This window comes from Palaemon carinicauda, chromosome 11, assembly GCF_036898095.1.
Source record: "Palaemon carinicauda isolate YSFRI2023 chromosome 11, ASM3689809v2, whole genome shotgun sequence".
NCBI lineage: Eukaryota > Metazoa > Arthropoda > Malacostraca > Decapoda > Palaemonidae > Palaemon > Palaemon carinicauda.
The window spans coordinates 122,565,201-122,577,359 of NC_090735.1; the positions used below are offsets into that span (position 1 = coordinate 122,565,201).

Genomic DNA, 12,159 nt, shown 5'->3' on the forward strand with positions numbered 1-12,159 from the left:
CCAGGGCTTATAGCATCCTGCTTTTCTAGGGTTGTAGCTTACCAAGTAATAATAATAATATGCCGAAATTAGCATTCTTTTTGAGGTTACTGCATATTTTAAGGGCTAGTCACCTGGTCCTATCATGCATGAAAACCCTTTGTCCTACAGAATCTGTTATATATATATATATATATATATATATATATATATATATATATATATATATATATAATATATATATATATATATATATATACATATATATATATATATAGATAGATAGATAGATATTGAGAATATCATACAGCATATTCCACATTAATCGTCAAATCTACTTTATCACAGTCTTCAGCCTCAGTCTTTCAGGTGTCTAGTGGGAGCTTGCTATATATATATATATATATATATATATATATATATATATATATATATATATATATATATATATCTTGGGCTGCATATTTGAAAGTGCTGGAACCCAGAGAGAGGGGCATATTTGCTCGTAATAAGGTGAAACCATCTGTAACTATTCCTGCGTCAACATGATTCATTGGTTGCACAATGTGTAGCAATTCCCTTGAATATTTAAACTGTCGGCATCTGATAACTTGATGAGTCGTCATTATTATTATTATTATTATTACTTGCTAAGCTACAACCCTAGTTGGAAAAGCAGGATACTATAAGGCCAGGGGCTCCAACAGGGAAATTAGCCCAGTGATTAAAGGAAACTAGGAAAAATAATATATGTTTAGAAGAGTAACAACATTAGAATAAAAATCTATGTAAGCTATAAAACTTTAACAAAATTTTAACATAACTTAATCTATTCTAGTTTTAATAGACAGCCAGTGTAGATTATAGTTGATTGAGTTGGAGTAGACAGTCTTAGTTTATAATATCAAATAATCAAAAGAATACACAGTATTTGTTTACAAGACCACGCTAGCTATATACTGCCAAATTATGCAAAGCAATTGTTTTCCTCTATTTTTCATAATCTAAAAAGACTAAGTTGAAATTATAAAAAAGAAAAACCTGTAAAATAATTTAAAAAAGAATAAAACTAGCCTTGTTTCCGCACTAAAAGACCCCTAACTAACATAGTCAACCAAACAGGAGTTCATGATGCCAGCACACATTTGATATTGAAAATATATACTAAATTAAAAATGGAGTAATTACTCATGCGTCACTATTTGTGAATTGTATATTTTATGGACACTTGAGTATAATTGCTCTAGTTTTAATTTGGTATATATTTTGAATATATACCAAATGTATAGTGGCATCACAAACTTCTGTTTGGTTGACTATATCGGTTCCAGATTATTTAATGAGGAAAACAGGCTAATTTTTTTTTTTATAATTCTATAGTTTTTCTTATAACTTAAACTTTTTTCCATGTGGCGAATTGTTTTAAATTATGAAAAAGTAATAGAGGAAATCGATAGCTTTGCATAATTTGTCAGTATAAAGAGAGCATGTTCTTGTAAACAAATACCGAATGTACATCAAGATACCTCTTTATAAAGGCTGTTTGTAAGACAATATGCAGCAATTCTTACCAACAATATTTGAGCAGAGACAGATTACACCTAGGTCACAAACTCGACTAGATATTATTATTACTATCCAAGCTACAACCCTAATTGGAAAAGCAAGGTGCTATAAGCCCAGGGGCTCCAATAGGGAAAAATAGCCAGTGAGGAAAGGAAATAAATAAATGAAGAGAACGAATTAACAAGAAATCATTCTAAAAAAAAAAGTAACAATGTCAAAACAGATATGTCATATATAAACTATTATCAACATCAAAAACAAATATGTTATATATAAACTAAAAAGACTCATGTCCGCCTGGTCAACAAAAAAGCATTTGCTCCAACTTTGAACTTTTGAAGTTCTACTGATTCAACTACCCGATTAGGAAGATCATTCCACAACTTGGTAACAGCTGGAATAAAACTTCTAGAGTACTGCGTAGTATTGAGCCTCATGATGGAGAAGGCCTGGCTATTAGAATTAACTGCCTGCCTAGTATTATGAACAGGATAGAATTGTCCAGGGAGATCAGAACCAGGTTGTTAATATTTATATGAATACCGCCCATTTTCAAGTATTTTCTATCATACCACTATAAACTTTTATTTTCATTTAGTTTTTTACCTTATCCAATCCCTAACATTAGTAAGGATGTGGTTGAACGTTTCGGTTGTATATCAATACCATTTATGGAGGAGGAAAATTGTACATTCACTGTAAATAGGTTAAGCTTCACTTCATGTCTAGGGCCTTTGATGCACCTGTACAGTAGTACATACATACATATACCAAGGCACTTCCCCCAATTTTGGGGGGTAGCCGACATCAACAAATGAAAACAAAAACAAAAAAGGGGACCTCTACTCTCTACGTTCCTCCTAGCCTAACAAGGGACTCAACCGAGTTCAGCTGGTACTGTACAGTAGTATAGATACAAAATAGTGCAGTACTTACTTTTACTCATCTTTAAACAGTTCTTTTGTGTTGCTTATAGGGAAGGACCCAGCGAATAAGACCTTAGCAAATATACGTCCATGTCTTATTTTCGAGAAAATAGAGTTTTTTTTTTTTTTTTTTTGTAAGTGTCATGCTTTTCAAGTGATAAAAGAACAAGTTAAAAAGGGGATGGTACAATTGGGAAGCTATATTTCAAAAGGCAAGCCAGCTTAGAAATAGGACCTTCCCTTGGGTAAAATAAGGACACTTGACTTTTGGGGGAGATGCCTAGCACCTTGTTAGATCGTGTCTGCGTTTATATCCCTTCTAAAATATCGTTTTCCGTATTAAATTTGGCTTTCAATTGTCATAACATGAATGATAGTGTTTTTGGTATTAATTACATAAGGAATGCACCTTATTTACTTTGTTAGGGTCATTGTACCAATGTGTAAATTAACTTATTCTGTCAGATGCTCCCACTTCTGTAATTTATATATAGTGAGCTTCTAGCATTACTGAGAGTTATGGGGTTATCAGAGAAGATTTTATTTAAATTAAATGAAATTTAAATGACTTTAGTAAATTCATGCAATGAATGCAAATAAATATCAACCATGGATGAGGTGTTTTGCTTCATGTAAAAGAAAATATTGGCTTCATGGGTAATTGAGAATCTTTAATAGTGACCTGAAAACTAGTAAGCCTGAATACAGATGCTAACGAAATAACTGATAAGATACAGAGCAAAATATTAACTGGAAAGATTATTTTCACACACCAAGGCCCGCCTGAACAGATTTTGTGTGTGATGGAGGGCGAGAAATAAACCCGTAAAAGTAAAGTAAAAGTATATGGGATTTAGGTATGCAAAAGGGAAGGGGCAAAGGTTTTATTGTAAATATTGTGTATACAGGGCTAAAGATCAATAATTTTAAGAAATTATTAAACTAGAGAAGATGGACAGTTTGTAATTGTCTGGACGCGACTTGTGTGAACCAAAATCATGCTGTCGGAAAATGCTGAATAAATAACAGCATGAAGTGCAACAGGAATTAAAGTGCTTATGTGAAAAGGAGGAAGGTTCACATTTTTACATGTCAGATCTAAAGAAGGATTTGTCCCCAACATAGAATTCATATTTGCTGCAAAATATTACAGAAACAGTGTCGTATTTGAACGTAAGTAGTTGCTACCAACTATATCACCATCTTCCACATTTATAATGGATAATTCACCTTATCATTCAGCAACATTACGTCATTTCAGCAAAGAACAGGCTTTGGGAAGCCATGGTTAGGGGTTCAGTGAGTCCAAGTTGTATTGTAAACCTTGTTTTTTAGCCTTCTCTAAGCGTTTGAATGTTGTAGGAAGTGTTTTAAATGTTAATAGATGCTGTCTGAGTTAAGATCTGGTAGTAATTTTCTTCTTGTTGAAGTGTTTTTAACATTATAGATGGTTGAACCCCCCACAGCAACAAGGAACGAATATAAGAACGGCTCGCCAGAAAAGACGCATCACGGAGAGAGTGGGTGTTAAAATGTCATCATTTTAAAATGGTCAAAGAATACTACTGAAATATAGATAATGCATACATGATTGATAAAATTGCTGTTGAAAATGGTCACAAAATCTTCCCTCGTGCTATTGCCAATATGATCCGTGTGAACTTTAGCACAAGTGAAGACATAGAGCAGAGAAAAAAAAAGTCTTTCACTGTTTTGGTAGAGTTCTCGTGCTTGAGGGCACACAATTCTATCTTATTTCTCTTCCGCTTTTTTTTTAGTGTATCTTTAAAGAAATGTATAAGCAAACTGATAACAATAAAACAAAAGAACAAGATTACCCTTATAGGAAACAATTTGACATAAAAAAAAACATTTTGGTTGTGGCCTTCAGATAATATAATCTATTAAAAGGTAGTCAATTCCTAAGGGAGATTACAAAAATTTAGTCGGGTAAGAAGTTATAGGCTATACTGTGAAGTTGGAAATATGGCAATGTGCGTTTATCCATTGGTACTTCTCGACGTTCTTCGTAGATTTTACAGATTAAAGTTTACCTGTTATAGCAGCGCTAATAAAACCTTATTAGGCCTATTGGCGGACTATCCTAAGTTTTGAAGTCCAGTTAATAGGGTCGATCAAACCATTTTCAATGCTTATTTAAGACTTATTTTATTTCAACATATTCTGGTCATCCTGTGTATAGACTTACTTGTGTGCAATATCCCTTATGTTGCATACCATTTTTTTTTTTTTAATGAAGTGCTTAATAATTAACTTGGCATTGGTCTCATTTTTCACGTCGGGGTATGGTTCCAAGGAAAAGTCAATACGTTACAAGTCCATTGCACTCGTATTTTTAATTCCTCGATCATTTTTGTTTCCCTCACTGCAGGAAAACTCCTAACCCCTTTACTCCCAGGCTATTTGGAAATTTCTAACCCTTAACCCCCAGGTGTTATTTTTTTTCAAGCACATTGTACAGTATATTTGTTTTAAATTGCTCTAACATCCTTAGTTTTTGTCTTGGGGAGGTCAGGTTGGTCTCATTTTCTTGGAAAATGCCTGAAGTTTCTCAAAAAAATATCAAATATGCAAAAAAAAAAATTAGATAGCAGTTTTTTGCAAGGACGTACCGGTACGTCCATGGGGGTAATTGATACTATTCTTAATTGATACTATTTGAAGTGTGCACATTTTCTTAGGGTAAATTGTTATGGTTTCACAGAATTTGGTTTAGTCTTTACTTTTAAGATCGATTTATTTTATACAGTATTTATAATATACTACAAAGGTTGTCCTCTTCATTATAGTTGTCAATTATAAGATGAGGGTTTGATTTTGTGTGAAATGGAGAATTTTTTAAAGATCAAAATGTTTACTTGCTCTTCTATTATATCCTTTCCTCACTGGGCTACTTTTCTTGTTGGAGCCCTAGGGGTTTTAGTATTCTATTTATCTAACCATGGTTGTACCTTGGCTATTGATAATGAAAATAATTAGTTTGTTGCTGTAAATTCTAATTTAGGTTTATTTCTTTTTTTAGATCTGTGAGAGAGACTTGGTGCTATTAAACTATAGACGAAGTGGGAGGTCGAGTTCTTCCGTGATAGACGTTAATTATCAAGGCCCGAGCAGTCATGGCACCTCGCAAGGCTGGTACCGGCAACAAGAGTGGGTCCAAAGGAGCACCCAAGAAACGGGTGGCCGCTAATGGTTTCAAACTTCCAGATCCAATCACTCCCGGAGTGGTTGTTACAGATGTTGCAAAACAGCAGTGGAAAATTGGATGCAGTATAGGTAAGCTTTTTTTAATTTATTCTTCCTTTCACACACTATAATGCTATTTTAAATCTTAGTATTACAAAGGAGACCATTATTCTCTAGTCTTGGGTAGTGCCATAGCCGCTGTACCTTGGTCTTCCCCTTTCTTGATAAGAGTTCTATTGTGTTTGTGGCATTCACTCGGACTCGCTATTCTATTCTATCACACCGAATAGTCTGGCCCATTCTTTACATATTCTCTGTCCTCTTACACCTGACAACACTAAGTATACCAAACAATTCTTCACTCAAGGGGTTAACTACTGCACTGTAATTTTTCAATGGCTGTTTTCCTCTTGGTAAGGGTAGAATGGACTCTTTGGCTATGGTAAGCAGCCTCTCTAGGAGGACACTCCAAAATTAAACCGTTGCTCTCTGGTCTTGGATAGTGCCATACCCTCTGTACCATTGTCTTTCACTGTTTTGGTGGAGTTCTTGTGCTTGAGGGCACACAATTCTATCTTATTTCTCTTCCGCTTTTTTTTTTCTTAAGTTTTTATAGTTTAGATATGAAAGATGTATTTTGATTACTGTTCTTAAAATATTTTTTTATTACTCTTGTAATTTCCTTATTTCCTTTCCTCACTGGCCTATTTTCCCTGTTGGAGCCCTCAGGCTTATAGCTTTCTGCTTTTCCAACTACGGTTGTAGCTTAGCAATTAATATCAATAATGTGTCTTAACTTTTTTTTTAATTTTTATTGCTCATATATATGAAAGATTTACTTTAATGTTGTTACTATTTACAAGATATTTTATTTTAATTTATCATTACTTCTCAGGTAGTTTAATTCCTCATTTCCTATCCTCACCGGATTATTTTTCCTTGTTAGAGCCCTTGGGCTCACAGCATCCCAATTTTCCAACTAGTTTTGTAGCTTAGTGATGATAATGGCGAAGGTAGTTTTTCTGAACAGAAATTAAAGTCTTGCATTTTGTGTTAACTTATTTTTTATTATGTTGCAACAGGTGTTGGAGGCTTTGGTGAAATTTACCTGGCTTCTAAGGATACTATCAACCCTGTGGGTAATGATGCTGACTATGTCATCAAAGTTGAACCACACACTAACGGTCCATTGTTTGCTGAAATGCATTGTTACATGAGAGTCGCAAGACCAGAACACATAGAGGCATGGAAGAAAGAGAAAAAGCTGAAGGCCTTAGGAATGCCCAAGTATTTAGGTTCAGGTTCCTTTGAATTTAAAGGCCAGCGTTATCGTTTTATGGTGATGGAACGGTTTGGCAGTGACTTGCAGAAGATCCTGGAACAGCATAGCAAGAGATTTTCATTCAAAACAGTTTATCAAGTTGGAATTCAAATTGTAAGTATTTTTCATACTGTGGGTAAAGGAATTCAGTTATATTCTTAGTCAAGGTCATTGCCAAAAATAAATGTTGAACCTTTGAAAATTATAATAGATAAAAAATGCATAAGGTAAAGATTGAAGAAATTTTTAAATTGACCCATAAGTAGAACAAGGCATTTTTTCTTATTAATTATTCTAATTTTCTATTTCAGTTGGATGCACTAGAATACATTCATAGTAAAGAGTACATTCATGCAGACATAAAGGCTTCCAACCTATTGGTGGGATATCAGCCTGGTACCCAGAATCAAGTTTACTTAGTTGACTTTGGTTTAGCATGCCGTTATGCCAATGACGGCAAGCACAAAGAATACAAGTACGACCAGCGAAAGGCTCATGATGGTACCATAGAGTTTACATCGCGGGATGCCCACATTGGTGGTAAGTTTATTGCACATCGTTAACATGAAATCTTATTGAATTATTTACGGTATCTTATGTTAAAGTTTGTTACAATACTTTAACGTTAATGACGATTAAAATATACTCGGTACTTTATATAGCTATGGTTTTTTCTTAAGCTGTCTAGGTTTTTTAGTTCATTATTGTTTAGGACATTTGAAAAAAAAATTATTTACCCTACCTTATGTAAAAGTTCATTACAATACTTTAACATTAATGACGATAAAAATATACTCGGTACTTTATATAGCTATGGTTGTTTCCTCAAAGCTGTCTAGGTTTTGTAGTTCAATATTGTTTAGGGCATTTTATGCATGTCGTATTTCTAAAATTCTCGTTTCTGGCTTGTAGCACACTCTCGTCGAGGAGATCTGGAGATCCTGGGCTATAACATGACTCAGTGGCTTTGTTCTCGCCTACCCTGGGAGGATAACCTTCAGGATTGTAACTATGTCGCTACACAGAAGCGATGCTTTATGGAGGACATTCCATCGTTCATAGACAAGTGTTTCCCAGATACTAAGCCACAAGGTAATGAGCCCTCGATATATATTCATACTTGAAGTTACATACATTTCTAATATAATGTCAAGTACAGCCCAATTTATTAAAAAAGAAGGTTCAAAGTTGGAGCAAATGCTTTTTTGTTGACCAGGCGGACATGAGTCTTTTTATAGTTTATTTATGACATATTAGCTTTTGATGTTTTTATAGTTTATATGTGACATGTCTGTTTTGACGTTGTTACTTTTTTTAGAACGATTTATTGTTAATTTGTTCTCTTCATTTATTCATTTCCTTATTTCCTTTCCTCACTGGGCTATTATTCCCTGTTGGAGCCCCTGGGCTTATAGCATCTTGCTTTTCCAATTAGGGTTGTAGCTTGGATAGTCATAATAATAATCTTGCATGCATTGAATTTAATGTTTATGCAATTTACTGACAACTTTTTATGTATTTACAGGTCTTCAGGAATATTTAGAATATGTGGTTAATTTAGCTTTCGATGAGAAGCCGGATTACGAGAAATGTCGCTGTATTTTGCGCAATGGGATGAAAGCCCGGGGTTACAGAGACGATGGTAAATTAGTAATTATGTCCGCAACACCTGTGCCAACATCCAGAAAACCTAAGTCTCGCCTGGACCGTAAGGTAAGCAAGCGAAATAGTGCGGAATTTATGTCCGAGGAAGACGAGGAAGAGATCCAAGGTAACATACCAAAGCAAAGGCGAACAGCTTCAAAAAGTAAAAAACCCATTGCTGGAAGGAGTGGCAATGAAGAAAATCTGCAAAATAGTGCTAATGTCCCCAAGGGAAGGGGTAGGGGAAGAAGGGGGCAGGCCAAGCCTGCGGAAGAAGTTTTGGAGGAAAGTCCTCCCAAAACCTATAAGGGGGTTCCTGTTAGTAATCCTACTCCTCAGATGCTAGCTCTAATGAGAAAGAAAACATAGGTTACTATAAGCTGGGTGACAAATCTTATATCACCTCAAATTATTAATCTCATATAAAGGATAGGTTGTTCTGACCTGCATGTTTCAAGTTACTTTTTTTATTTAGAAAACATTGTGCCATTTAAATGGAGACATTTCCAAAGTATGACGCTAGAATTTCGGTATAATCTTCACAGTCCTCTTGTTTGTTAATTCTTGTTCTGTTAAATTGAATACCTTAGTTTTTGTAAATGGATTGGTAAGGAGTTATTTCCCTAGTTCTGTATTGAAGGATACTTTTTGTACAATTTTTGTTGTATTTGCACATGGACTATTGATAGATCAAACTGTTAAAGTAATTTGGATGCAGCATCTTCTTTTCATTCCAAGATTATTGATAAGTGCAAAGATTCATTGATTATTTTTGGGTACAAAGATTTATGTGTTATTGTAGCAACTTTTCATCAATAAAGTTAATTGTCACAGTTACATTTTTTATTTTTCGGTACCTTTGTAGGAGGTTATGATTTTCATGGGTGTTAGCATGACCCATGTTTTGTTTTTGCTTATCAAATGAAATTTTTCATCTTAGGTTTCAAGTTTATTTTCAGTATATGTAAATCATAAGGGACATTTCGCTAACCCCCATGGAAATTTACTTCCAGAAATCTACTAAAAGGCGCTCCGAAGAGGAGGAAAATATTGCAGAGTTTACCCCTAAGAAGATGATGAGAACATCACATATGTCCCCTTGTAGACCTAGAAATAAAAGGTACGTTTACAAACAAGCTTTTCTACTACGCCGATAGCGGTAGTTACAGTACAATGTTTTGTTTTGCGGAATAAATCACCTTTCAGATAAATGCTACTATTGCATGTTTTACAATAATTTATTAAATAAAAAGTTCCAAGTGTTTAACTTTCATTGAAAATTTTTGTTTAAGGTTTTTTTTTAAAAGAAAAAATATTTGTACTTTTGTTTGAATATGGGGGAAATTAAAATTGATATGGTTCTTGGAATACAACTGTCATTTCATGAACACAGTAAATTGAACATTTCTCCAAAGAATTTTTTTGCGTATTTTGTAAATACCTCATCCCGACACTAACCTAAGAATCTTTATCCTTTTTAATATTAGAGTGCATACTAGAACGTGTCCACGAGACTCTCTCATTGGCATAAGTTTGAGCAAGCCTAGTCAACCAGAATTTTCATATATAGACACGGAGGAATTAATGATTGAAAAAGAGGTGATGAAAATGGAAGCACGCAAACAAAATCAACGACCAAAAAGACTTGTTATTAAAGATACCTCGCTGGACAATCCAACGCCTCAAATGATTGAAATCATGAACAAAATAAGAGAAAAGAGCGCGTCACCACCAGTTTGCCAAAAACGTCACAGACATCATAGGTATGTTATGGAAAAAGTTTTCAGTTAGAAATATCTTTTGGTATATATGTCATTCAATATATATACTATTAAATTCTCCTAAAACTCAGTATGACTTTCATTGCCTATGGAGTCATTTTTTTTCATTTCATCCAATATAGTTCTACAGGTTGGTAATATAAACATAAGTATTTCCCTCTGTTTTTCAATCTTGTTTCTTTGCCTTCCAGCACTTGTTATAGCAGTAGAAGTAGTCCTACATATGAAGATGGACCATCTGAGTTCACACCTGCCATGGAAGCAGTAATGAGAAGAAGAGCAGAAAGATTGTCATCATCCGATGCTGAAACTGATATCATGTCAAATAGTTCCTCTTCAAGTGTGGGTTCACCTCAGATGTTTGATTCTTCAGAGAACGAAGATTCTAATGATGCGACAGTTTACTATTCCCCTCCAGCATCATCTCCTTACATACCACCTCCAGCACATCAGCATGTTAAAGGTAGGGTGAATTTTCCGTTTTCTAAGGAGAAACTTCATTGTGCAAAATGTTCAATTTTATGATGAATAGTACATGATGTTTTAACATGAGTTTAAAGTTTGTGTGGTCTTATTTCTATAGTTGGTTACCCATGTGATATATTTGCCCATGAAGTAGTACACAGTTACTGGGATTAGAATTACTGGCAATTCACCATGATGCTGATATTACAATGCCTTTAACGTGGAAGTCGTTGAGATATTAGTGTCATTGTGTTTTGTCAGTTCTAATTTCACTACACGTTGATTTGCTTATTGTCGGTTGCTGTCGTCTGGTTAGTTTCAGTTTCTTGTCGTCCGGTTAGTTTCAGTTTCTTGTTGGAAAAGTGATAGGGTTTTGTCCCTTTTTGGAAAACTGGTGACTTTCAAACTTGGTTGGTTGAATATCATTGTGGAATATGGTGGGTTTGGTTTGTTTTTTTACGTTGGTGTTACTGGTGTGTCTCTCCTTTTTATGGTTTGGAAAGTTTTTGTGATTCCTGGAAAGTGAAAGCTTCGTTGATATGAACAGGTTTTGTGAAAACAGAATTCCCACACAACCATTGCTCATGATGTTAAAACATGCCTGGTAACTAATAAATATCCTTGTCAAAGCATGTATAGCCATTATGTTTGATACAGTGATAATTTTCAATGATCATTCTATTCACATTACTTTTTGAAGTAGAGTTAATTGCAAAGTAACCAATCATCCATGTGGATTTACATTTTGTGTTCCTGGTTGCTTACAAACATTTTATTACATCATTATATAAATTTCTGAATTGCATCTTAATATCGATTCAGGTTTCATTGTGGAGCTGAATAATCATATTGCATTGCATGTACATTATGCAATATTTCAATTGTCAATAAATTTGAAGAACAATACTTTTTGTATTGTTAATTAATTGCAACAGTTTGATTTTAATGTGAAACGTAATAGCCTTCTTTATTGGGAAATGAGAAATTTTGTAAATTCTTAACTTAACATTGGTTATGTAATCTGACATAATGGTTGGATTAATTATGATGCAATTTTTGAAGATTAGTAACTTTTACTTAGTTCTACATGAAATTCTTCCAACAAAACTAAATATTACTGTAGCCCTTGCTTTAATTTTTTTCAAGAATGTGTCTTTATGGACAATGATAGTTATGTTGAATTTGGTTCAATAGATGCATGAAACACAGAACTATAGTCCATTTCTTTTAGAGAGTCATATTTGCACCGACTCGCAACGGTGCCCTTTTA

The 12,159-nt window shown here is 34.1% G+C and overlaps 1 protein-coding gene across 5 annotated transcripts in view; it reads left to right on the forward strand.

Annotated features, from left to right (window-relative positions):
* The window catches only part of LOC137650155 (serine/threonine-protein kinase VRK1-like), a 125,578-nt gene that overhangs the window by 109,675 nt on the left and 3,744 nt on the right, over positions 1-12,159 (forward strand). For all 5 annotated transcript variants that reach the window (XM_068383306.1, XM_068383308.1, XM_068383307.1 and 2 more), the window contains 8 exons: positions 5,515-5,768; positions 6,761-7,113; positions 7,311-7,539; positions 7,912-8,091; positions 8,525-8,712; positions 9,657-9,763; positions 10,131-10,406; positions 10,616-10,887. In XM_068383306.1, the coding sequence (XP_068239407.1) occupies positions 5,609-5,768; positions 6,761-7,113; positions 7,311-7,539; positions 7,912-8,091; positions 8,525-8,712; positions 9,657-9,763; positions 10,131-10,406; positions 10,616-10,887 (1,765 nt within the window). In that variant the 5' untranslated portion in view covers positions 5,515-5,608. The remainder of the gene's footprint in view (positions 1-5,514; positions 5,769-6,760; positions 7,114-7,310; positions 7,540-7,911; positions 8,092-8,524; positions 8,713-9,656; positions 9,764-10,130; positions 10,407-10,615; positions 10,888-12,159) is intronic.